The 24280-nt window shown below is 43.0% G+C and overlaps 1 protein-coding gene and 1 long non-coding RNA gene across 26 annotated transcripts in view; one reads left to right on the top strand and one right to left on the bottom strand.

The window, feature by feature from the left end:
* Nucleotides 1-24280, top strand: part of LOC135290616 (uncharacterized) — an 80222-nt gene that overhangs the window by 33756 nt on the left and 22186 nt on the right. Inside the window, exon 4 of one of the 3 annotated variants that reach the window (XR_010353370.1) lies at nucleotides 2574-2700. The exons of the other annotated variants lie outside the window; for them this stretch is intronic. This is a non-coding gene — a long non-coding RNA (uncharacterized LOC135290616). The remainder of the gene's footprint in view (nucleotides 1-2573; nucleotides 2701-24280) is intronic. 3 annotated transcript variants of the gene reach the window in all.
* The window catches only part of NRG1 (neuregulin 1), a 444984-nt gene continuing 437364 nt past the window's right edge, over nucleotides 16661-24280 (bottom strand). For all 23 annotated transcript variants that reach the window (XM_064404531.1, XM_064404536.1, XM_064404537.1 and 20 more), the window contains one exon: nucleotides 16661-22376. In XM_064404531.1, the coding sequence (XP_064260601.1) occupies nucleotides 21725-22376 (652 nt within the window). In that variant the 3' untranslated portion in view covers nucleotides 16661-21724. The remainder of the gene's footprint in view (nucleotides 22377-24280) is intronic.

The following is a 24280-nucleotide window of genomic DNA, read 5'->3' as shown; positions in this document are numbered from 1 at the left end:
GGTGGGGCATGAAGAAGGCAAAGGCAGGGATTTTATCCTTTAAGAGAGTGGCACCTGGACAGTGTACCTCTCCGATTACATGGTCTCCACCTGATGCTTTAGGTTAGTTTTTCTGAAACCTTGACTGCCTAGGAAGTAACTAATAAAGGCAATTGCACATCACACAAATTTTTAATGTGCTAGGGTTTTAAAACACATTACAACCCTTCTCAGTTCCCTTCCATACCCATTGCAGCCCAGTCAAATCCACAAAGGAAGGGACAGTGGCCCCTGACAGAGGATGAAAAGAACACATGCTAGCAAAACACACAGAGACAGCTGTGTGTGTAAAAGACAGTGTACTCTGGAAAGGTGAAAGGCTTTTCTGGTTTTCCCTGAGTTTCACCAGCATGTTCAATCTGCAGGTTGGTGGAGCACCAGATAAAGGTTCCCCATGACTGCCCTGGCAGACATCAGACACAGAAGGCCATCAGGACCAACATGTCTGTGGATGCTGGTTTTGTTCCTAAGACATCTGAAGTATGTGTAACACTCATTTCCACTGTTCTGGCCAGGGTCAGATATCTGTCACACTTGCCTGTCTAGAGGGCTCTTAGGGCACAGGACATGAAGGATGGTTTCTTCTGGCTGCTAAAATGGCAACACAATTCCTCTGCAGTTTCTAGTGCCAGTCCTTTAGAGCATGTCTGGCAACAGGTGAGCTCATATAACTTGAAAATCAGGATGGAATACCTCATTAATTTGAAACACATTCTTCTGGGGTGCTTGTCTGGATGTAAAAAAAGTCCCTCAACACCCCCCCTTTGTTTTTTTAAATCACTGACCTCAGAAAAACCAGTGGATAAATTATATTTTTTTCCTATGTCAACTGTTTGTTATCACAGGAAATGTCCTCAGAGTCAGGACTAGCTGTTTTTTGTGTTTTATCTGTGCAGCAAATTCCATTAAGTGAAATCTAATGCCAAAGCTCTAAGATCTGCATTCCTGGGTAATGACTGTTTGGGGGGCATTGTCTTGAATCAGGAGCAAACACAAGCTGATAAAACACTTGTTGGATTATTTAGTCATGCCATCTTTTGCTGGATAGCTAACACACACATACAAATCACTAGAGTCAAAAATATTTCCTAAGTGGAACATTGATGATTCCTGAAAGATAAAGCAATGGTCTCAGGCAAGAAAGCAACCCTACTGGTGATTAAGCTGTTCCTGACATACATAACAGCCTGAACAAGATCTCCTTCTGCCCCCTCAGAGTGAAAAATCTTGTTTGTCCATGGCAGTGTTGTGCAGCAACACGCAAGGGGAAAGAAAATATCACCCTAATACATCTTCTCAAAACTGTGACTGTGGCTGATTCTTCATTGCTACGCACCATGTAATTTTGTAGCAGCTATTTTGTTTGTCATGTCATAAGAGTCTTCTCCCCATCTGTAGGAGGAGATGGCAGTGCAAGATGGGGCATAACATCTTCTTTCTCTTCTCAGGGACCAAAGGCCTGACATGATTATCAAGCCTAAGAGACTCCTTGTTAGGAAGGGGCTGCACTGCTTGCCTCCCTCAGACACAACATCTTGCTATACTTTTCAAACTGGAAACTTGTCTATGGCACATTAGTGACCAGAGGTGAAGGAATTGTCTATTTCTTCCCACTTCTCCCTCTTGTATGCTGTTATTTTGAGGATACAAGAGAATACACATGCTTAAGTATCAAATCTACTACTAGCCTGGTAGAGCAACTCTGTAAAGACCCTCTTACAGAATTGCTATTTGTAACAGAAATAAAGCTTTTGTTATGTTCAATTTAAGGCTGATGAGCTTTTAAAAATCAGTGTCTTACCTGCTAGGTTGCAAAATATGGCTTGTTCACATTGATTGGCCAAGTAACAAGAACTGTTGGATTTATTCACACCTAAGTGTTTGGCCACTATTATTTTTTGCTCACAAATTGACATAAGGACCAGAGCTGTCTAATAATTGTTGAAATGCTACAGCAGCACAACTGCCATGATGATCATGGTGTTCAGGTTACATGGCCGATACTTACATGGTCTAGTTCCAATTCTAAGGCCACAAGCAGGGTGCTAACTTTTGCTAGCCACTAAAGAGTTAACTGAAACTCACACACAGAGGCAATAGAAAGACTTCTTCAGAGTGGGAAAATTTTATGCCTCTCAATCCAAGATTAGGCCAGGCTTAGCTTTCTTCATCAGTCTGCCTTACTGAGGTACATGAGGTCACAGTCAAAACCAGAAAACTGCCCTACAGTTTCTTTCACAAACAAAACTGTGCTTTCACAGACTCTCTTCTCTGAGTTGCCAGTGCTAAAACTGTTTCGTATGAGGAGAGACAGAAAACCATGGATTGCAGCAAAGTTTTAGTCTGTAATATCCATTAACTGGCTACTCTTTCCTGAAGGCCCCAGTTTTCTCTTAAACAATGGCCCAAGTGCTATCATTTGGCTGTAGACATCTCTGCTCTGGTGGAGCAGAAGACAATCCACGTGGTGGAGTGATTGCTCGGGTCTGCAGAAAGAGCTAAGTAATACAGCTCTGACTCTCCTCTGCTTTCAGATCAGATGCAGAGACTTTTCAAAGCGATGAATAGAGAGACTTCAGCTCCAGAAGAAAGAGGACAAGCATACAGCTGTTTAAGCCTGGTACAAGGAAGCTGCAGAGGACTAGAGCAGAGCCGGAAAAGGTAACCTCTCTGTGGCTCCCCAGCATAAACACTTGTCCAGCTCCTAAACAGAGTGCTCCTGTCTCTGCACAAGAGAGCACAGTCCTGTACTAAGCAGACACAGACACATGGCAGTGATATGGGATGAGGGAGAGAGCAGCTCTGATCCTTGCATTGGGGGTTCTATACCAGGTATGGGGCAGTAATTTTGGCCTTCCTTTCTCAAAGTGAAAAATAGCAGTTCATGCACTGCCTTACTGATTACTCCAATGCAAGGCTTCTGCAATTTTTCCTGCTGAAGCTGCTGATTGCAGGGTACTGTCTTAGCTCTTTTAAGGTCAAAGGCTTTTGCGGATAGACTTGCTGCAAGTTGAAATTTGCAACTATGCAGCCTGCCTTCTAATCGCAACTCAGTACTTTTCGCCTAAGGTGCTGTGGTTGTGTTTTGCAGATTCTCTGCTGGAGTATTCTCTTTTTCTTGTTTTGCTGTTGTTCTCATGGTCTTGCAGCCTTGACTTGGTGCTGTGCAGGGCTCCTGCACAAAGTGACTGCCACAAATCTGAGAGTTCTGCCTGCTTTCCCCATTTTTCCCTGCCTGTGGTTGCTTTGGGAGCCTGTTTTATGTAAGCACAAGGATCAACAACCAGGTAGTGTGCAACAGTCACACCTGAGTAGGGGGTGCTTTAGTGTGTGCAGCATCCCTTAAAAAGGGAGTACCAGGAGGGAGTCTGTGTGACTAATGAATAACTCTATGTTTGTTGTGGTGAAGTATTACATGGGATCATCTGCTGCCCTGGAGATAAAAACAGGAAGAAGACACTTGACTCCATTGTCTCTCTCCCAAATGGCTGCCAGGGAGGTTTTTCTTGCTTTTCCTTTATTTTTGCCTCATTCAAATATTATTTTACCCAGAAGTAAATCTGCAATAACAGTCAATGCCTGGCAACAACTACAGACCCTGCTGATATGGACTGTGTCTCTGTGTCAACATGCTTTGTGCAGCATGTTCTATACTGTAGGAATTTCAAAGCCAGGGAAATGCCAGTCCTTGGGGAAGGCCTTATCCAGGAGAAACTGCACTCATGGTTAAACACAGGAATAAATTCAGTCTCAGTTCTTGGATTCCTCTGTGCTGCCTGCAGAGTAGCAGGTACAGTCTGTGAGACAGAGGGAATCCCTGAGGGACCCAGGGGCTCCCACTGTGTGAACAGTTGTGCTGGAAACCTCAGTGCCTAGATCAGTGAGATTGGGATGCCTGAATGTCCATAGGCAATTTTATGTGCCTGGCTGAAGGAGTATCAGGTAAGAAGTCTGATGGCCTGAAGTTCTAAGCAGCATTCTCATGCCCATGAGAGAGTGGTAGCTGATGTTGGTTCCTACAGTAGATGCACTAACACAAACCAATTGTGATTGCTTTTCGACCATGGCCAAGTAAACCTTCTAGAAAATCATTGATCAGCAAGACAAAGATCATTAACTACAAGGGGTCCAAAACCACTGCTACTACCTCTGCTGTGTAGGGGCAGTTCTTGCTCTCCTATAAGGAAGGTTTGTGTTTGGGAATGTAAGCTGGAAAGATTGAGACCTTCTGGGTAGCAGCTACTTTGTCTGATTGAATGAATACCACTGTCTTGATGAGCTCTGTTCCCAGTGTTACTGTGATTATGGTTGTTCATATTTTGTCGTAGGGATTTTTCATGGATGAGGCATTTGATTTCCACACTGGCATTACACCCATGCTCTGGATCCAGAGCGTTCTGTCCTTCTGCAGAGCTGTTGGCTTGCTGAGCCTAAGCCTACAGGGTTAAGGTTTTAGAAGAGACACGATTTTGGAAAAAATAGGCAGCTTGTTCCACAGTGGGTAGGAACCATCCGAGGCTGCAGGAGTGTCAGACAAGCACAGCAAACAGATGACATCAGCGCCAGATAATGAGGCAAAAAGGACTCACACCTGTAAAGAAATGCTCAGGGCTAGTTTCTGACACCCTGTGAATCTCCTGACTGCCTTACTTATGCACGTGTGGACCTGGAAAAGATACTGGCAGTATTTTAATCAGGAGGTACTCCTGTCGGGGGGAGTGGAGTGGTCTGGGCTCAAGTGCTACTAAAGTGCTAATCCTCCGGAACTGCTGGGAGCCAGCATTGTCTGAAGGATTAGTACAGTAATTAACAGGCTCTCTAAACACCTCTGAGCTTCCAGAAGTTCGGCTTTAATGACCTCACTCCAGAGGTCGAGGTTTCCTGGCTAGACTACAGCCAGTAGAAGTTATTTGAACTTTATGCAGTTCAGCTAGGTAGTACAATGATTTCAAAAACAGGAGTTTCCCTCACCACAACATTACAGCACAGGATACGCCTGTATGTTCCAATGTGTATCTGCACTTTGTTACTGAGGCCAGCCTAGATTTAAAAGGATCCAGAAAAGCATCAGGCTAGCTTTGGGAGTTACACTGGCACTGCCACTGGAACATGAAGATGGACTTCAGGAAGTCTCAGGATTCAATGTAATTCAACTGGAGCTTTTCTTGACTGCAGAGATCTTGCCTGTTTGTTCCACACCACACCTCTCCCTGACATCCTGGCAGGTCTGTGACCCATTCTGGGGGGTGTCTTTTGTTCCTCTCCCAGCAAATTGCTCAAGCAGCAGCGTGGCAGTGAGGCCACCTCATGGTTACCGCTGTGTGACCACAGCCAGCTGAAGCAGGGCTCAGGACCAGGGCATCCTGAAATCCTGAAATGCCACTGAGCACCCCTTGCCAGCTCTCCAGAACAGACAGAGAGTTGTTGCCCTGTGCTTGCCCTCTCAAAACCCGCTTTGAGCAGACCTCCTCTCAGAAAGGAGCCATGTAATCATAGGTCAGACAGCACCAGGTTTTGGGTCTTAAGAGACATTGTTCCTGTTCTGACCAGGAGAGATAGCATTGCTAATACTCCTGGCAGTGCTCAGGGTAGGCCTCTGCTTATTGCCTGAGTAAATTCTCCAGCTGTCCCCAGGAATGGTCCCTGCTCCCCTCCTACTCTCTTAAACTTTGATTGGTGGCTTTTTGTCCCAGACTATAATGGCCAGCAGTGTCCTTCTCTCTTTCATTCTTCCTCTCTTTTTTCTGTCTCCTTCCCAAACCTCTTGGATTGCAGCAAGAAACAAGCACAGTGGAACTTAAGGGTTGGGACAGCAGGCAAAGCCCATCTCAGCCATCTGGCTGTTAACAGAGGGTGTGAGGGCAGAAGGGCTGTCCTGTGCTCCCATGCTGCCCTGTCTGTCTTGTCCTGTCCTGTCCTCTCCTGTCCTGTCCTCTCCTGTCCTGTCCTGTTCCTGTCCTGTTCAGGTGCTGTATCTGCCTTTTATCCATCCACAGGCAATGGTGACCAGGAAAAGGTCTAGGGTTAAAGCAGTCTTTCATTCCTTCTCAAACCCAACTCCATAGTCTTTTCCTCTCTGCCTTTCCCTTTCTCTCTCTTCTCCTCTCCCTAGGCTCATCTCTTTGGGATGCCCTTCCTACATGGCTGTGGGTTAGACTGGAGGAGCCCAGGGGGAGAGGAAATGAGCCTGCCAGCTCCTCCAGGTGCTGTCCTTCTGTCAAGCTGCTGGGGTCTGCCAGCAGGACAGCTGGTACCCTCAGCTGTACTAAGCAGCCTGAGATACTTAGCACAGTGTCTGTCATCTTGTGCCTGAGGGTGAATGCAATAAGAGTGAAGGGGAGGGAATACCTCTCCCCACTGTGCACCTCTTAGAAAGAAAAACAGTTTGTTATGATTCCAGAGCACCAACCGTGTTATTGCTTAATTTGCCTTTCAGGCTTTTTGCAAGGCTTACATCATAGCCTTTCAGTTCAGAGCCATATGTTATCAGCTGCTAAAAGGACTAATCTGAAAAAAATCTGACACCATAACTCTGAGCTGCTGAAACAGTTTAAACAGATTCACCGTGCTTCTGTTAACACATACAGACATCCATAAAAATGCAAGTCCCACAAGCAGATATTTTTCTGTCCCAAAACCAAAGATTATGTCCAGTTTTAGGAGAGATGTCATCCTGAAACAAGGAAGTAAATATAGGTTCTTTGAAAAACAGGAATAGATGAAAATTACCTTTGAAAATCTAGGTCAAAATTGACTCCCTTACTCACCTGATCATGTACTATGTCTGATAACTCAGAACAATAGAAAATGGCCAGGGTTCATGCCTTGCATATAAGTGCAAGTCCAGCCCTTCAATGTATTCACAGATAGTCCCAAAAGCTGGGTAAAATTGTCTGCAGTTTGTGGCCCTGTCAGACTCCACTCCGACTAAGCGTGACATCATGGTGGATGAGATGTCTGCAGTTTTGCTGTTTCTTTGCCATTCTGTTTTGTCATGAGCACAGTAGACTTTTTGGTCTTTATATATGTGCTTGTGTCCTCTCTGGTCAGTACACTTGCTTTTTAACTAGTTTACTGTACACTTTCCATCCCAAAACCCCATTTGGGAGGTGTCACCAAGCTTCTCTGCTGGATTTATCTTCCAAGCATCAGCTCAGGATATTAGGGTGATTAAAGCGTGAGCTTAAATTCAGACCTCTGAGGTGAAAAGGAACCCCTCTGCTGGCATTCCTTCATAAAATATGTCAGCCTGGGAACCAGATGAAATAACACTTTCACATATAAACTGGTGGCCCAGTCCTGGAAGGGAAGAGCTGTGTAGTTGGCTATAGATACTCTGCCTTGAATAGACTGGATCTGTTCAAGGCTGGAAGGGAATATTCCCATCCACTTGAAGTTCCTCAGTGAGAGACCAGGAATGGGAAGATACAAGGCAGCACAGTGCATGCTGGATAAAGCAGATCCATTCCTTCCAGACACTGGAGAAAGAAATTGCGTATTGAAGAAGATGACTGAATTCAATCCTTCCAGAAGGGTCCTAGCGGAGATGCCTTGGCCGAAGCTGAGTCAGTGTCCTTGAAAGAATTTTTTTATTGCCTGCCATTAAACAGCCTGAGAAAGCTGACATGACTAAACAGACTAACACCTACTTTTCCAGTCTCTCTGCCTCCTTTTAGTATGTCCTTTCTATATGAGACTGCAGCAAACAGGCCTTTCTCTGCTGGTCTCAGCATTACTGGTTTGTGTACTGAATCGTTTGCACAATCCATATGTTTGCTGTCTGCATTTCTGCAGTCAGGACAGTGCCACTTGAGCAATACATCCAAGAAAATATTTACTATAGCTGGTAAATAGGTTAAATACTGGAGTTGTTAACATATTTCTTTCTAAAGATCTCATTAATTTCAAAATTAATCATCTGACACTGTTCAAAGCCTGGGTACCTCCCTGCATAAAACAGAATAAAGAGGCTACAGGGACTCAGTTGCAACTGAGATGATACCTTGGTTTTCCTTTTATTTTGTCCACAACTTCTGGAAACCCTTTCCTACTGCATGCATTTAGCCTTCGGCACACTGGTCTCAAATTGACTTTGCCTGCCCTCTCACAGAGTTTTTAAATGCATGAATAGCACTGGATAGGGAAGATCAGCATTAAAGTGAGACCAACAATCTGATCGAATTTCTGGCTTACTCTTGTTGCCTACAGCAACACTGTCTACATATCCAGAAAATGACTTTCTAAGGGGCTACACTTCAATGCACAGTTAAAAAAAATTAATTAACCTTCTTGACTTTTACCTTGCTTAGGCTATTTCCCACTTCCAGAAGTGTCTTTTATTTCTCTTGCAATTGCATGGAAGCCAGTATGTAACTTAGCTCCCTCAACTGAAAAACTAGCCAGACAATACATTTCAACATGATTAAGGCCTTTATGTGTCTTTTTTTAAAGTGCAGTTTCAAGTGAAAAATTCTTAGAATTGCAGATATGTCTTTAAGAGATGTTTTTATTGAAGAAGTTGGAACAGCTAGAGAGCAGGGGACTTTCTGCTCCATTTTGTGCAAATTAAGGCAGGGAAGCAATACAGTATCAATGGTTTAGAAGAGCCTCCCCCAACACATGACCTTGCGTGGGTCAAATTATTAACAGACATACAGATTTTAGTAATTATAGCTACAACAGCTAGTATCAATGTTATGTAAATGCTGCTGGGGTCCTTCTTGTGAGAAGGGGTACTGGTTCAGTAATTGTGGGGGACAGAGGTTGTTAATGGTGGAAACAACAGGTATGTCCAAGGAGCAAGGTGTGCTGCTGAAGAACTGTCTGCCTTGGTCTATCTTCACCTTTCACAGTGCCTGTCCCTGTTCAGGTGGACCACTCCTTTTCTTGTGGCTAACATAGGAGGACTTCTCTGGCCGTATACACCAATTTGTCTTCCATCTATGCATAACTGCAGAGAGATGATGGTCTGTGAGAGTCTAGCTGAGCCTCTGAGCTGGGGCAGGGCCTATAGACCATGCCACAGAAGTGACAAAACTGCAGTGCCAAAGTGCAACCTGATAATTGCTGTCTATCCTTGCAAGACAGCCACAGCACACCTCGAAAAACCCAGTTTACCAACTCCTAGGGTCCTATGGGGCAGCAAGAAAATGTTACCTGGTTGGCTGCTAATCCCTCTGCAGGGAAAAATTGTAGTCCTCCGCAGGTGAAAAGCTGTCTTGGGTGGGATTAAGAGGGGCAAAACAGGAACACCACTTTTCTCAGAAGGTGCTTTGGTTGCAACCACCCTGGAATTAAGCTGAGATCTCAGAGTAAAATTAGATGGGCAAAAGATCAAAAGGCAAAACTTTGTCCCCATCTGAGTGCAAGGAACAGTTTGTTGTTTTTCTAGTGTGCCTTTGTTGTCTGAGGTCAGGGTGGAGTTAGAACCAAATAACCAGGACAAAGATCAGACTGAGGATTAGGCTCAGTATTTAGGTCACATTTTGGAAGATGGGTGTGTTTCTACTCAGAAGCAGCAAGGATGCAGGAATGCTCTAGTGAGCACCATTCAGCTGTGGCACAGGCCTGCTGACTGGCCCAGTGCCTGGGGGTCATTACTGGACAGCCATATAAACATGCCCCAGCCAGTGAGTTAAGTCACTCTTTCTCCATTTGTAGAGTAAATGAGGAAAGTCTTCAGTTTCTGGAAGCCTACTGCTATTAATTGCTGAAATCCATTGTAATTTTTTTCTGCTGTGGAGGGTCTCAGTGCCAGGAAGGAAGCAGACCTCTCCCTGCAGTGCGGCAGACTGCCTTACTGACTGTTTCATTTCACATTTATTTTCCTCCAGTCCTGATCAAACTGGGGTAACTTCTGTCATGCTGTTTCTGGCCACTGTGCATAATTGTTTGCAATGGACAAGAAAACTGCTGCTTCTTCAACAGCAATCTTCTATCTAATGAAGCTGGATAATACAATAGTCCCACACGTTTTGTTCCTCCTTGTAGTACTAGCTCTTGATGTGCAGCAAATGTGTTCCTGTTAACATAGGAGACAGAAGAGATGACTGCTGTGCACAGCCTCTCTAGAATTAGCTTTCTATATTTAAAAAATCAAAGTGCTTCTCCTGTCCTGGGCCACTGCACTCACTGCAGCATGTAGGTGTTAAGGAAACAAGGTCCATATGTGGGTTCAAAACAGGGCTTCATGTCCCAGCTATTCAGCCCAAAGACCTGTGGTGCCATCCCTAATAGGGGTGGGGCATTCCTAAGTGTTAGAGCTATGCTGAATTTTTGCTCCCTCAGCATGAAATTTATGTCACTCCTATTCAATTATGCCTCCTGAACTGTTACTGCCTTTCTTCCCCAAAGGTCCTAAATACTGACTGCTGGTCAGCTTCTTGCCCTACTCCACATGGAGACATCCAAGCAGAATTACTAGAATAATAGAAAATGGGAGCAGCAGAGAGATGATCTTTGTCCTCCTGCCGTTGAAGCTGGTCACTGCCTCTTTCACATGCAATCTAGAAAGTCATCTTCAGACATTATGGAACATGACCAGACTGTTACTGAACACTCCAAGCAGCTTTGTTGTCTTTCAGCCACCAGCAGAAATATTTTCCTCTCTCTTTCTATTAATGGCACTAGGGTCAGATAGATTTATTTTCTGGGGTAATTTCAAGTACTGGGACATTACATGGGATTGGTATTTCATATTTCAAACAGGCCATTTACAGCTGAAACTTCCTGCATATTAGATGAGATAGAACCCAAAAACATGGTAACAAACTTCAGCTATAACAAGGTTATGTACTACATAGCACTGTGACGTCATCACTATCACTTATTAATAGAATTAGCTATCCTATTTTTAATGCCAGGCATTGAATTAGTGATTACTATTGGCAAAGCACTAACTCACAAGCTGCCAGACCTTTGCAGCTTTGTGAATGAAGGCAAGGAATATACATTGTCTTTTGAGAGGCTTAGGAGTGCTCATCTGCACAACTAAACTGTGGTGATACTGAGGCTAATCAGCACATGCAAATCAGGGCTACAATACTTGTAGAAGGTTTTCTGCTCCAGGGCAAATTATTACTCTTCAAGGATGAAGAAAAGCAGCAAAGTTTCTCCTGGGAAGGGCAGGGCTGAAGACTCTATGCATTTAACCCAGTTCTTTTAATTTCTATGTTAAAAGTGAACAATCTTTTTTTTCTTTAGGAATGAACAAAAGCATTAATGGTTCATAGGTAGGATTCTTTTTCTTCATCTGCTTGCGAGATTTTGCGCTTTTCCAAGCCCCTTCTCCAGAATCTGACCTCAGGCATCTTACTTGTTTAATGCAATAGTGGAAAAGGCTGTTCCAGAGAGGCAGAATTCAGCATATACATTATAGGTGATTTTGTACTTGGACTGAGTCAAATATCTTGGTGAGAGAGATGGTGAGATGGCTTTACTAGCCTCAGTACAAGAGTGAGAGTTAGGACCACTATGTTTAGCCATGGAGATATTTCAGCAATTCCTAGAAATGCCATCTGTTGAGCACAAGTCTAGCTAATTAGCCTTATGGCCAGTGCATGACTTGCTCTCTGCTGCCACTGCTATTTTGCTATCAGCAGCAAAGGGCATATCCTGTCAACTTAGAGGGATACCAGCTTGCAAAATATAGGGGACTCTCACAGAGAAATCAGACCCTTGGAGTTACTAAGGAGTCCTTTGTGAGAGTCAACAGTTGGATGAGTGCAGTTACATACTTTAGGCAAAATAAATATCTTGCATGGGCAGTGGATAATATCCTGCAAGTTCTTGCTACATAGGTACAATGTTTATCTATAGGTGAATGCAACAGCTGGTTACAAAACTGCAGTCACTGGACACTCATGTCGGTGCTCGGATGTACAAGGGTGAGGTTCCATGTTGGTAGTGGGTGAGACCATCTGTTGTTGAGTGCTTTTTGTGCCCCCAGGCTTTGAAGGATGCTAACCCAGCCTGCAGGCTGCAGGTTTCCATTGCATTTCATCTCAGCTCCCAACCACCACCCCTCCAAGAAATCAGGGAAAACATTTGCTCTTTGGTGCAAGAGATTGTTCAGCTTCTAAGTCACTGGATGCCTCTGTTCTGAAGTAATTCTGACTACCATAGCTGTCATAGCCGAGTATTGACACAGTGTCTGGTTTCAGGCCAATACACAGAAAGTCAAGCTGTGCATTTGTTTCTTCCCCTGGGCTGGAAGGAGCACCACTGATATCCTGAGTGTCTCAGTTTGCTTCAGGGTGAAAGCTCTGGCTGGGTGACTTCAAGCCGAGGGTCTTCCCTGCCAGAGTGGGAGCACTAAACACCCCTGAAAGCAAGCTGCAGCCAGGAATGGCTGACCTTTGGAACCTCCACACATGCCAAGGGCTTGACGCACTACAACGCACTCAGCCGTCTGTTTAGAGCAATGCTCTGAAATACTTTTGGAACTCCCGGGCATCCAGGCCTCTGGGTGACAGACTCCAAGGGGGCTCGAGCTTCTGCCCTGAAATTCAGCATCATCAGTTTCCACAGGCAGTATTGTCCATTTCCCATCACCTCAGTTTGAGATGAAGGGTATCTTGCTCAGTGTATGTGACAAAGATAAATATGGTCTCTTTGGCAAAGTTTACCTTTTACTTCTGAGACAGAATCTCATAGCATAGGCTTTGTTATTCCCCCTGCCATGCCCATCTCTTTAAAAAAATTAAAAAAATCTAAACGATGTGGTGTATGCATATGGAAAGAGGTGGGAAACAGAAAAAATCAGCTCTTTTAGAACCAAAAATCTTTTGTAAGAGCAGCATGGAAGTACGTGCTGACATTGATGATGTGATCCTGGTGAAATAACAGGGAGTAGAAAACATGTGGTTCCCCTGCAGCTGAAGGCCTACTGCAACCACCTCAGGACCAAGCTGAGAGCTGTTCTGCTGCTGAGCCAGTACCGCTCTTGTCAGTCAAATGAAATTGTAAGACAGAAAGTGAAGTTTGCTAAAAATACCATGGTTTCCACATCTTAAGCTCTAAAATGGAGATTTTAACTAATTATGAGAGGCACAAAAATAATTAGATAAGCTCTGGACTGTATTGCACAGCAAAATAAAGGGCTGCATGTAGAATCCCTGTGATAACAATCCTCTTACCTGGACTTTATGTTACATGAACATCCATTCTGTTCCCTCAGTCATCAGAACTTGTAACAGGCCATGCAAGTTCTATTTGAAGGAAGCTGGCACTTGGAAATGAACCTAACAGGGTTACTACATAAGAGTTCCTTTCTGCTATTGCATTGATATGACCCGGAATGTGTGATTTAGTACCATGACAACTGAGAGGTTGATTATAAAAACAGACACAAGATAGCTGTAGTCTGCCAGTTTTTATTTGGAGTTTTATTACGTTCAGCTTTATTTCATAATCATTAGCCATCAGATAAATACTGTATGTTTTAGTTGTATATGATAAGATAGCATGTGCAGATAACTAATTAAGTAGACTGAATTACAGGGCATTTTTAATTATTAAAATTGTTCATGTATCAATAGGATCGCATTTCTGGAGCTTTGATTAGGGGATGATTTTAAATCAGAATGCTAAATTTCAGGTTCCTGGATTTATACTGTGGCATTCATCTAAGTGGGCTTTATTTCCTAAGTGGTCTTTATTTCCTAATTTCCTAATTACTGCTTTCACAGCACTAGTAGTTCCCTTTGCTTTTTCTAGGAATGCTGCTCTAGGCACGGGTCTTCTTATATTTATTACTGTCCATTTCTGTGGAGGATCTGACTCACCTCACCCTCAGCTTTGGGCCCTTTGTGGTGAGGAAGGGGAGCACAAAATGGGAATATCCTGAGAACCAGAATATGGGACAATAATTGCTGTTTGGAAGTTGTCTCTCTTTGCCACATACAGAAAGCCCAATACTCAACATCTGGGAATCTTTAGTGAGTCTATTTTTTTGTTTGTTTGGTATTGAATCCATTGTTCTAGAGTTATTTCAATGAAATGAGAGGCACAAGCCACCCTTTACCCTAGCTGGAGTCCCCTTAATCTTCACCTTGCTAGTCCCTTCTCAGCTGTGGCCCTGTGAAAGCTCCTCTGCAATCTGTGACCCAGCCTGTCCAACTGGGGAAGAAAGAGGCATTCCCTTTCTATATTTTCACAGCTTTTTTTTTTACAGGACAACCTGTTTTACAGGACAAATACCACCCTCAATTTTTTCATCTCTGAGGAGGAAAAGTGTTTTCTCTTGGATGTAGGCAGTTTTGCAGCTGCTGAATGGCCTTGTTGTGACATTTTTTCCTTTCCTGTCACTGAGCATGCACTGAACATCAGGAAATCATTACAGAAAATTGAGAGACTGTATGTGTGTGTGTACACATAGAGAATGCATAACCCAACTGATGCAGTAATGTGCAGGGTAAGTTAAAATACCTCCCACACAATATCTGGCTTCTGAAGCATGGCTCTAAATTGGCCATTACCAGAGTAATGACTTAATCAGTTGTTAACAATCGCTGTACTCCCTACCAACTGATGTGCATATAACCTTGCAAAGACTCCCTTGACACCTCCTCTGCTGCTGTCATCAAATGTGCTGGCCTTATTTCAGGTGTTTGCTATGCACTGCTGCCAGGGTTCCTCTCTAGTTCCTAAGGCATTACATCCAGCGCAGGGAACTCCTGCTATTCCCAAGGGGAGAAAAACCTAAGTGGAAACTTAGCAGCTGCCATTTACATTAGAAATCCAGGTTCCAACTAAAGTTGGTGCTTGGCTACCATGTGGAATTAAAACCTTAGAGAGTAAGGTCTAACTTTCAAGGAAATTATTCCACACATGCTGAAGGCTTTGTCTCAGGTTTTGACAGACCCTGCAATGCTTAGAAAGTGCAGCACTCTAAATACCTTCTGGAGTCACCATATTGTGCCCAACCCCAGTGACATGGCAACCTTTCCAGATGTGTATTGCCCTGACCTTGTTCCACCTCTTCCTTGCTGGAAGATGTTGAACTGTCCTTTAGTCCTTGTCTTCATATGTGGAAATGGGGACATCAGGAGGATATCAGTGGTTTATGACATTTCTCCTGACAGCTTTAGTCTGGAGACACGTGAAATAACTTGTGCAATCAATAGAATTTTCTAATGAGAGCTATTCTGAAATAACTCCAACAAAAGGTCACAGCATCAGGTAGAAAAGGCTCTCTGGGGTCAGAAATCCCTAAGGCTCTATTTTATTTTATTTTATTTTATTTTATTTTATTTTATTTTATTTTATTTTATTTTATTTTATTTTATTTTATTTTATTTTATTTTATTTATTTTATTTTATTTTATTTTATTTTTTTTAAGGTAGAATGGGATTGATTTAGCTCTGAAAGTGCCATTGTCAAGGATATGTTTTCAGTAAAGAAGAGTTATCAGGCTCATAACCTATGCACAGCCCATGTTGCTTTGCTTCTGCTACACAGGTTAATCATCACTGACTGCAGCCTCTCAAGGCATTTGAGATAGTTTTCTTCCCATCAGTTGTAACTGAGACAGAGAGAATTAACTTGGGGAATGCATTCTCCAAATCATGTGCTCATAACTGGGTGGAGTTGGCATGCTAAGAGCATACCCAGCTGTGGGCTGCAGAAATGAGAAGGGTTTGCTTGATTTTCCTGTAGTGTTCCCTGACGCCATCTGCTTCCAGACCTTGTGGAGAAATGCCTCCCTCCCTCCCTCCCTCCCTCCCTCCCTCCCTCCCTCCCTCCCTCCCTCCCTCCCTCCCTCCCTCCCTCCCTCCCTCCCTCCCTCCCTCCCTCCCTCCCTCCCTCCCTCCCTCCCTCCCTCCCTCCCTCCCTCCCTCCCTCCCTCCCTCCCTCCCTCCCTCCCTCCCTCCTTCCCTCCCATTTCTCCATCCATTCTCAGTTTGGCATCTCATTCTGCACCCACAGGTAAGCCTGGGAGCACTAGCCCTGGGAACAAACGGATGTGAAACACATCCAAAACATTTTTACTGCATTCCTCTCTCCTCTGCTCATGCCTAGATTTCCTTCTCTTGTTTAATGCTCGTTAACAACAGCCAGATCGGATATCTGCCGTCCTTCTTTCCAAGTGTGGCAGAGAGTTGGAGAAGGTAAGAGCAGCACTAGTTTACACACTATTTCCAATTTATACAATCTCCACGTTTTCAGTTCAGTTATTTCCCGCATCTGATGTGTTTTTCATGGATTTAGTAATCCTCATTGGATTAATGCATAAGATCTGGCCCCCACCATGAACCCATGGAAAGTTTTACAATCCACAATCCCTTGCAGCAAGTAATTCTCCAAGTTTCCTACCCCTTACATGAAGAGCTACATCTTTCTGGGAATACGGTGCCCATTAGTTTTGATTGATAACTCCATTTCTTTTATTGGAAGAGGTATTAAACATCCAGTCCGTTCTTACCTTCTACAAGATAAGTATGTTTCAGCAGACCTTTAATATCTTTTCTCTGCTGTCCTTTCTTTCAGAATAATGATATTCAGCCTACCCAGTGCTCCCCAGACCTCACCAGCTCCAGATATTTATTGACCTGGGTTGCCCTTCAAACCCTTCCCTGTTATACTATTTCTATCCTGAGACAAGAAGACCAGGACCACTCATTGTATTTACAACTGGCACAAATAATAATTGTATATAGTGGCATGGTGGTGCCATCTAAGAGTTCCCAGTATCTGCTTTGCTTTATTGACTGTTGCTGAACAGTGAGGTGACATTTTTGTAGAGCAGCCTCCCACAGTCCCAAGACTGTGTCATTTCTGCCCCCCCCAACTCCTCCCTCTCCCCAAACCCCATCCATCTTAAGTAGTAATGGTCAGGGTAGAGCTAATAATTCTAACTTAAGAAACTAAAAATGTTTGTAGGAACAAGAGTGTCTGCCAGAGACCCCCATAGGGATGAGTCAGAAATCTCAAGGAACAGTGGTCCACAACAATAGAACAAGACCTTTACAACAATGTTTGGATACAGAAAGATGGTAGCTAGGGACCTGGCACAGTCTGCTGAGCAGCTGGGCCAGGACCACACATAAACAATTTAATCCAGCACCTCTTTTACTGAAAATGAATAACAAAACCTTAATAAATCAACAATTACTTATTGCTGTATTTGGGGTAATAAATTCTTTAGTTTATCAGTAGCTTGTGGCTTCCACAGCATGTTCTTTGAACAGTTTGCCTTTCAGTTACATCCCCTTTCTCTCCTGAACAATAAATTAGCATTCGTTTTTTTTTTAAAGGAAAAGAGGGGAAAAAGAGGATATATTACAATTTTTTCAAAGCGAAAGAAAAAAATGCAACATCTTTTTGACATATATCTTAAAATAATATGAGGATAACTTTCTCTGAGTGTTAGATGCCTATGCATAAATAATAAAGGATGTTATGTTATTTACAGTGTTACACAATAAACTAAGAGCGTCTCATTTAACACAATATCCATAAAGACAGTAAATAATGAAAACATCCACATATGTACAAGACATATTTACAATAGAATAGAGAATTACAAATGATGAAAATTGGCCATGTTCTTTGTCTGCCCTTCTCTGCAGCATTTCATAGGTGCTTTTTTGTTTCTTACTAGAAGTAAGACCCAGGTAATGGTAAGTAGCCACACTGCAGGGCCAAGAAGTGCTCAACAGGCTGAGAGGTGTGTCCTTTGAGGAGACACCAGTTTGCTATCCTGGGTGCTCAGGAAACTGCTTGCAATGTGTGTGAGAGAAGCAGGGAGATGCAGCATTGTTGTTTTGGAGTACTGGAAAGAAGGAGCTTTCCTGTTTCCCTGATAAAGGCAGTGACTGATCTCTTAAACCTGGGTATGTTGGGGTGGCTCAAGTGAGGAAGGGAATAACTGGGCCAAAAGGAGGGAGTAGGCTTTTCTCTGTTGCACGAGAACCTGTATGGAGCTGCAATTATTTACACTCCTTAAATAGTCAGGCTGTACCAATATAATCTAGCTATACGCTCTTGAAAAAAGCCTTTCATCTTGGAATTCCTGCATATAAACACATACATAGGAAAACCTCATGGCTCAAACTAAGTGACACAGAAATAAACCAGGACAATCTTAACAACTCTGCCACCACTGGAATATTTCCTCCCTCTTCAAAGTATGTTTCTTCTTGCCATGACTTTCAGCCAAGGAACTGGCAAGCATCACACAGTGATGGCTCAAGGGTGTTGGGACTGCCTAGCTCAAAGGTCTGGGAAATTAAGCAAATATCCCCAACAGGGGAGCTGGCCTTTTCCATAGGCACTTGCTGGCTCTGCTCCGTGCTGCTGCAGCCTCCAGCCCCTTGGCCAGCAGGAACTGGCTGCAGCCTGCCAGAAGCACCTGTGGCCAGGTAGACTCACTAACTTCTGGGTGTGGACCTGACTGACGTGAAACACCCTCACAGTGTGATGAACACAAGTTGAGAGGTGAGGGGCTGTGTCTTCTTCCCGCTTCTGTGCGTGCCAAGCCAGGGCAATTCCTGAATTCACTGCTGCATGAATTGTGCTGTAAGGCTGGGTTCTTCACAAAGATCTAAGGGCTTAGGCAGCCATATCCCCAATTGTATTTTCTTGTTCTTAGGTCCATGTGAAGTCTCCAGCCTAATTTCATGCTTGCTCTGTAACACACTGTGGATATTCTGAGGGGTAGGAATAGCAGGAACTGCACAGCAATTTGACTTTGAGGCATTGCAACAGAAGAGGTGTGACATTTTTCCCTAGACCTATACCAAGTAAATCTCACATATACAGCTCCCAAATACGGACTTTCTCCTTCATTTTCTACTGTCCCTCCACAATAACAGTGATAGTAGTCAAATAATCTACTCAATGCCAAGGCATGTTCCCTTTCCATCCTCATTCATCTGTCTGGGCTATTACAGATACTTCAACGAGACCTGGCCTTGTGGTTGATATATACTGGAGGAGTTTACAAAAGACCTGTCTTATAATCTCTATTCTGCCAGTAAGACGGGTGACTTTGGGGCAAATCTCTTGTTTCTCTGCCATCCTTTTTCTGTCCTGCAAGGCCTTTGCCGTGTCAGAGGCCTTCCTGAAGGGACAGATATTCAAGCGTCCAAGGAAACTCGACAGTGCAAATCTTTTGGAAACTCATGGCCTTCATTAGGAAAGTCCACCTGACCTTCTGCTTCGGTACTACTGAGTTGCAGAGTTACTGGAGAGAATAGATATTCTGCTGCATGGGATTGCAGATAAATTGTCATGACTAAAGGGATGAAAATGAGAATATGGCATATAGAATTTGTAGAGAGCTTATGTTTCAGTCTGCAAAGGCAAAGTGTGTTCAAGTACATGCCAGCTAGGGAAAAATGGCAAAGGGGACTTAAATCCAGACAGTATGTATTTGCCATCTTCCACGGATTTCTCAAATAAGCAGTGCCATTTCAGCCACCACATAGCCCAAAGCTGTGCTAGTTTCCTAGCCTTTTGGTTCTACTACTGACATTCTAGTGGACAACTTTGTTTCCTGTACTAAGGTTTTTTTTGTTCTTTTTCTGCTGAATCTGGTGTTCAGATAGACTCACCTGTATTCTTACCAATGTGATATGGTTATTAACACAGTGAGGAGCTCACTGATTTTTGTCATCCTAGCAAAGATCTTCTTTTGCTATACTTTGCTCTCTGTCTCAAATCAATAGGACACCTTGTTCAGCAAAACTCTTAAGTGCATACTTAACTTTTTGCATGTGCTGGATGTGTCAATGAGAGTCTAGCACATGCTGAAGGTAACTTTTGCTGGGATTAGCATAAGCATATGCTTGAACAATTTACTGAGTTGAGACTTTTGTTCCTCAGGTTTGCATCTCACAAAATTTCCTTGATGTATTTCTCTTCATTTAACTAGGACCAGAATATGGCCCAAAGGATGAGTGTAGTTTGGCTGAAATTATTTTTGTCTTGACAGGGCTCTTATTTAGAGCTCAGTAATACCTGTAAAACACATGTTCTCATTTTCAGAATCCCCAGAGTCTAGGAAAAACATTTGTTTTCCACATCAATCCTGAGTCAATGCTGTGCCAACTGAACACACAACAAAAAATCAAAAGTAGAAGAGGCAGAGTGACCCTGACTAAACTGATAGGAATTCAGTGCAAATAGAGTCCATTTGCTTCTGTCTGGATGGATGCATCTGCTCCAGCACTGGCAGCATCCTTGTTCATTACTAGTCAATGACTTCAAGACTGTCACTGGCTATAAAAACACTGATATTAAATAGTCACACATGGGTTACTAGGGCTGTAACTCACATGGTGTGCTTACCTTCATAAATGGGCTCTGCATCAGCCTTGCCTCTCTCAACCCAAGTAACGGAGTCAGTGAAGGTGAGTGGAAATAAACTCCACACATTTGCTTTGTCCCTCCTACGTGCCTATACTTTTTAACCATTCAGCAAATCATATTCCTCCCTGAAAGGCCTTTCTTTGTCCAAGAGTAAGCCTTACTCCAACAGCAACTCTAAAAAGGTATTGCTAGAAGCTTGTCAGGGTTCTTTCTGAGGAAGGGAAAAAGGGGAAGAAAATTGAGTAGAAACAAAAGAATAAGTCATGTATTAGAAATCAACATTAAGAAATAGAGGTGAAAACTGATTGCACTTTTATTAGTGGCATTTGTTTTCCAGCTAGATCTCTTCCTTGCTTGATTACAGGTATCTATTATATTTGCCCCATTAACATAAACTAATATAAATGTTATCTTTTTTTTTTCTTTTTTCTTTTTTTCTTCCTTTTTTTTTCTTTTTTTTTGTTTGAATAGAGTATTGGGTTCAAAGCCTCAGCTAACTTAACCCATTTCCTAAGGGATAACTAGAACAATTAATATCTGGAAAGTAATGAAATGGCAGTTCCTAGTGATTACAAGCTGACCTCTGATTAATAATATATTTGGTTTAAAATCACAGTATTATTTCCTTTCTATAAGTAACATTACTTAATGCAGGTTGGCTTTTTTTTTTTTTTGTTTGTATGTTTTTTGTTATCCTGCTGTAATTAATAGTAGCATGCTGTTGGATCTACTATTATCCCAGTGCTCAAAGAAGCAAACCTTTTGGCTGGCAGAGAGCAGACAAAACTCATCTCATATACGGAAAGCAAATAAAAGTTCTCATATAAGAAACTTTTTTTTTTAAACTTTTTTATCTTTTTTTTTTTTTTTTAAATCTTTTTTTTTTCCTTTCTGACTCTGTGTGTGTGTATACGTGTGTTTTTCTGGTGGAGTAGGGTGGGAGTGCCATTACAGGGCTTTCTGATTTGGAGACTCTACAGCAAGCAACCAGAGGGACTTCTGCAATTCCTGCAAATCATACATCCAGTCATTATAATGCAGTGCACAAAAAAGCTAGGACAACTGAGGGCTAAAAGGTTTTGCAAAATACTATGGGACAGCCATCATTGTAACTGTACAAAACTTGCTCTCAACTTAACATAACATAAAGGCACCATTGATATCTTTCCCCATTTTTGAAATACTGTAAAAAATTGCTACATATGGCACATAACACATTTGTACATACGTATATTTAATTTATAAAAGTTTTCTTCCCCTCCTGTTTTCTATCAGCGGAATTGCTAAAATAAAATAAATTGTTTAATTTAAAGGTGGAATACTTCATTATATAAAATAAAGTTTTACATGTGAATCTATGTGTTTTATGTTTTATACAGCAATAGGGTCTTGGTTAGCTATCACACTGGACAACCTTGCTTGTAACTCTTCTGGTGTGGAGAAGCGATTTGCCGGGTTAGTCCTGGTTTCAGCCAGCCGGAAGGCAGTGGCTGGCTCCAGACCAGTTGCCCCGGGGTTCGGTATGCTCAGGAATGGTGTATCCTCACCTATTCTTTCATCTTCCGTTTCGGTCTCGGAGCTGCTGCTCTCAGAGCTTGTGTCAGAGTCCACTTCCACCCTGCTGGAAATGTGGCCGTTGGGCTTTGTTCTTTTGACCCTCCGGCTGTTGGTGAGTTTCTTTGGAGGCTCCTGTGCTGGTTCGTATTCCTGCGTGGTCTCGTACTCCTCATCCTCCACGATCCGCAGAGGACTTGGTGGCAGGCTGTTGCTCTCATGGGTGGCATTGTGGTGAAAGGAGTTGAACTGCTGAAGGTGGTGGTCATACTTCTCATGCAGCTGCAGCGGAGTCACCAGGAGCAGCGGTCGCTCCTCTTCTATGAAGGGACTCACCGCCACGGAAGGGATGGAGACGGTCAAGCTGGAAGCCGGTGGTGACATTGTGGAAGGGCGGGACTTGGGAGAAGTTGGAGTGTGAAATTCAACGGGTGACATGCGAGCTGGTGTGGTCATAGCTGAGACATACCTGAAGAAAAGAGATAGGGACAGGTTTCGAGCACAGGAGCAGTGGTGACCTGTAAAAACAGCAGCTCATGTGGACTGGGAGAGAAATGGCAGGGATTCCCTTAAGATCCCCAGCATCCTCACACAGGGCTACTAAGGAACCTTTCCTGCTCCTATTAATCCTATAAACTGCTGACTTCTGGGACTCTGGGCTAAAACATATGAAAGCAGGAGGAGCATAGCAAAACTCCCAGATCCCAGCCATGGAGATGCTGTAAATTTTTTACCAGAATAACTTTCTGGAATGAATCCAGGAATGGGATTCAGAGACAGACAGGCTGCCAGAAACAAAATGCATTTGCAAGTATTTTCTCAAAAGGAAAACAGCTGCTACACTTCTGGAAGGATTTGACCAGAATCTGGGGTACATGCAAACAGACGGGGGGAAAGAAAGGAAAGGAATTGAAGGACAATACTTTTGGGGCTTCACCCTCTTCTGGCAACCAAACTGTCTCAGGCTAGGGAGGAAAGTAATGTTTGGATAAAATATAGAGCCAGATTCTGCTAATTTTAATCAACAAGGGTAGTCAGAGAAGCATTTGTGCTGCTCCACTCCTGGGTGCTAGTTACCTTGGCTGGTAGATCTATCTGCAAAGAAGCACAGAGTATCATTTGTCTTCAAATGGGAACAAAAGCCAAAAGACAGGCTTGTCTGGCCTAGTGCCTATGATTTCTGTGCAAAATTTGTCCCTGTTCCTGTGGGAAGGGTAGTGGTCAGAAGTGATTTCTGAAAATGAAGCTCAGGTGCCATTACAGGGCTTGTCCCAAAGAAACAGAACAAAAAATGTGAAGCTCTCAACTAGTTTTAAACGGTAGACATGCTATGAGGTCATATGGATTCATGCCAAGTGAGGATCTGCCTAAAACCACTTGATCAAAAGCATAGTGCCCAGTATGACACTTTGCATGGTCTGTCTTTGCTTTTGTTCTTATCCTAAATTCACCTGCCCAAATTTTGTCTGTGTCTAAAGTTAAAATAATTCTAAACCTCATCACAGGCCCATTGAGAAATGCTATATGTCTATGATTGATGTACTTATTTAGTTTTTCATTAGTGGTTTATTTATCTGGGCCTGAAATTACCAAAATAAACATGAATCCATCGTTCTAATCCAATCTGTGACTCAGTTGCACATATTACACTTGATAAAAATGGAGTTACAGGAAAAGGGAGAAAAGGGGACAGATTCTGGACAGATGTGCAGTAGCATAAATTGATTTCACTAGAGGTGCATTGATTGCACATTGATTTACATGAACTGAGGAGCAAGAGAAAGGAAAAAACCAAACCAGGAGTTATGCATGGGAATTAATCAAGTTGGTCAAGCAAAGGGCAATGAATAGGTCTGTGCATTAGATGAATTAAGTAATTTTTTCTGCTTTCATGACTGAGCTTTTCATCCCTTTTCACATTTTTAATAGGCATTGTCTGAAAAACTGAAACCTTTCTACTTTCCCAGTTGGTACACTGTTGGATATATGTCTTTATGACACACTGGATTTTAGCTAAACTGGTTCTGTTAACCCTTTGAGTTGGTTAAATGTGTTCAATGTACTGTGCAGGCTTCCAACAGTGTCAAGTTACTCATACCAAAGTGTTGTGCATTCACACATTTCTGGTCTATTCCCCCATGCCCTGACAGGGCAGTACTAACTAGCTGCTGTCTGCAATCTGAGGCTCAGGAGCTGAACTCATACAGCTGTAGCCCATCCTGAAAGGAAGGTTAAAAGGTGATTGATTTATCCAGCTTCATGGCCAACTATGCTGGCTCAGTGAAAGGGGATCAGAGCATACCCATGGCTGTCCAGCACACATTAACTTGCTATATGCTGCCAGCTTCATCAAATAGTCCAGCCTTTTGTGCA

The sequence above is a fragment of the Passer domesticus genome, chromosome Z, assembly GCF_036417665.1.
Source record: "Passer domesticus isolate bPasDom1 chromosome Z, bPasDom1.hap1, whole genome shotgun sequence".
Lineage (NCBI taxonomy): Eukaryota > Metazoa > Chordata > Aves > Passeriformes > Passeridae > Passer > Passer domesticus.
This window is presented reverse-complemented; position numbering and strand designations above follow the sequence as displayed.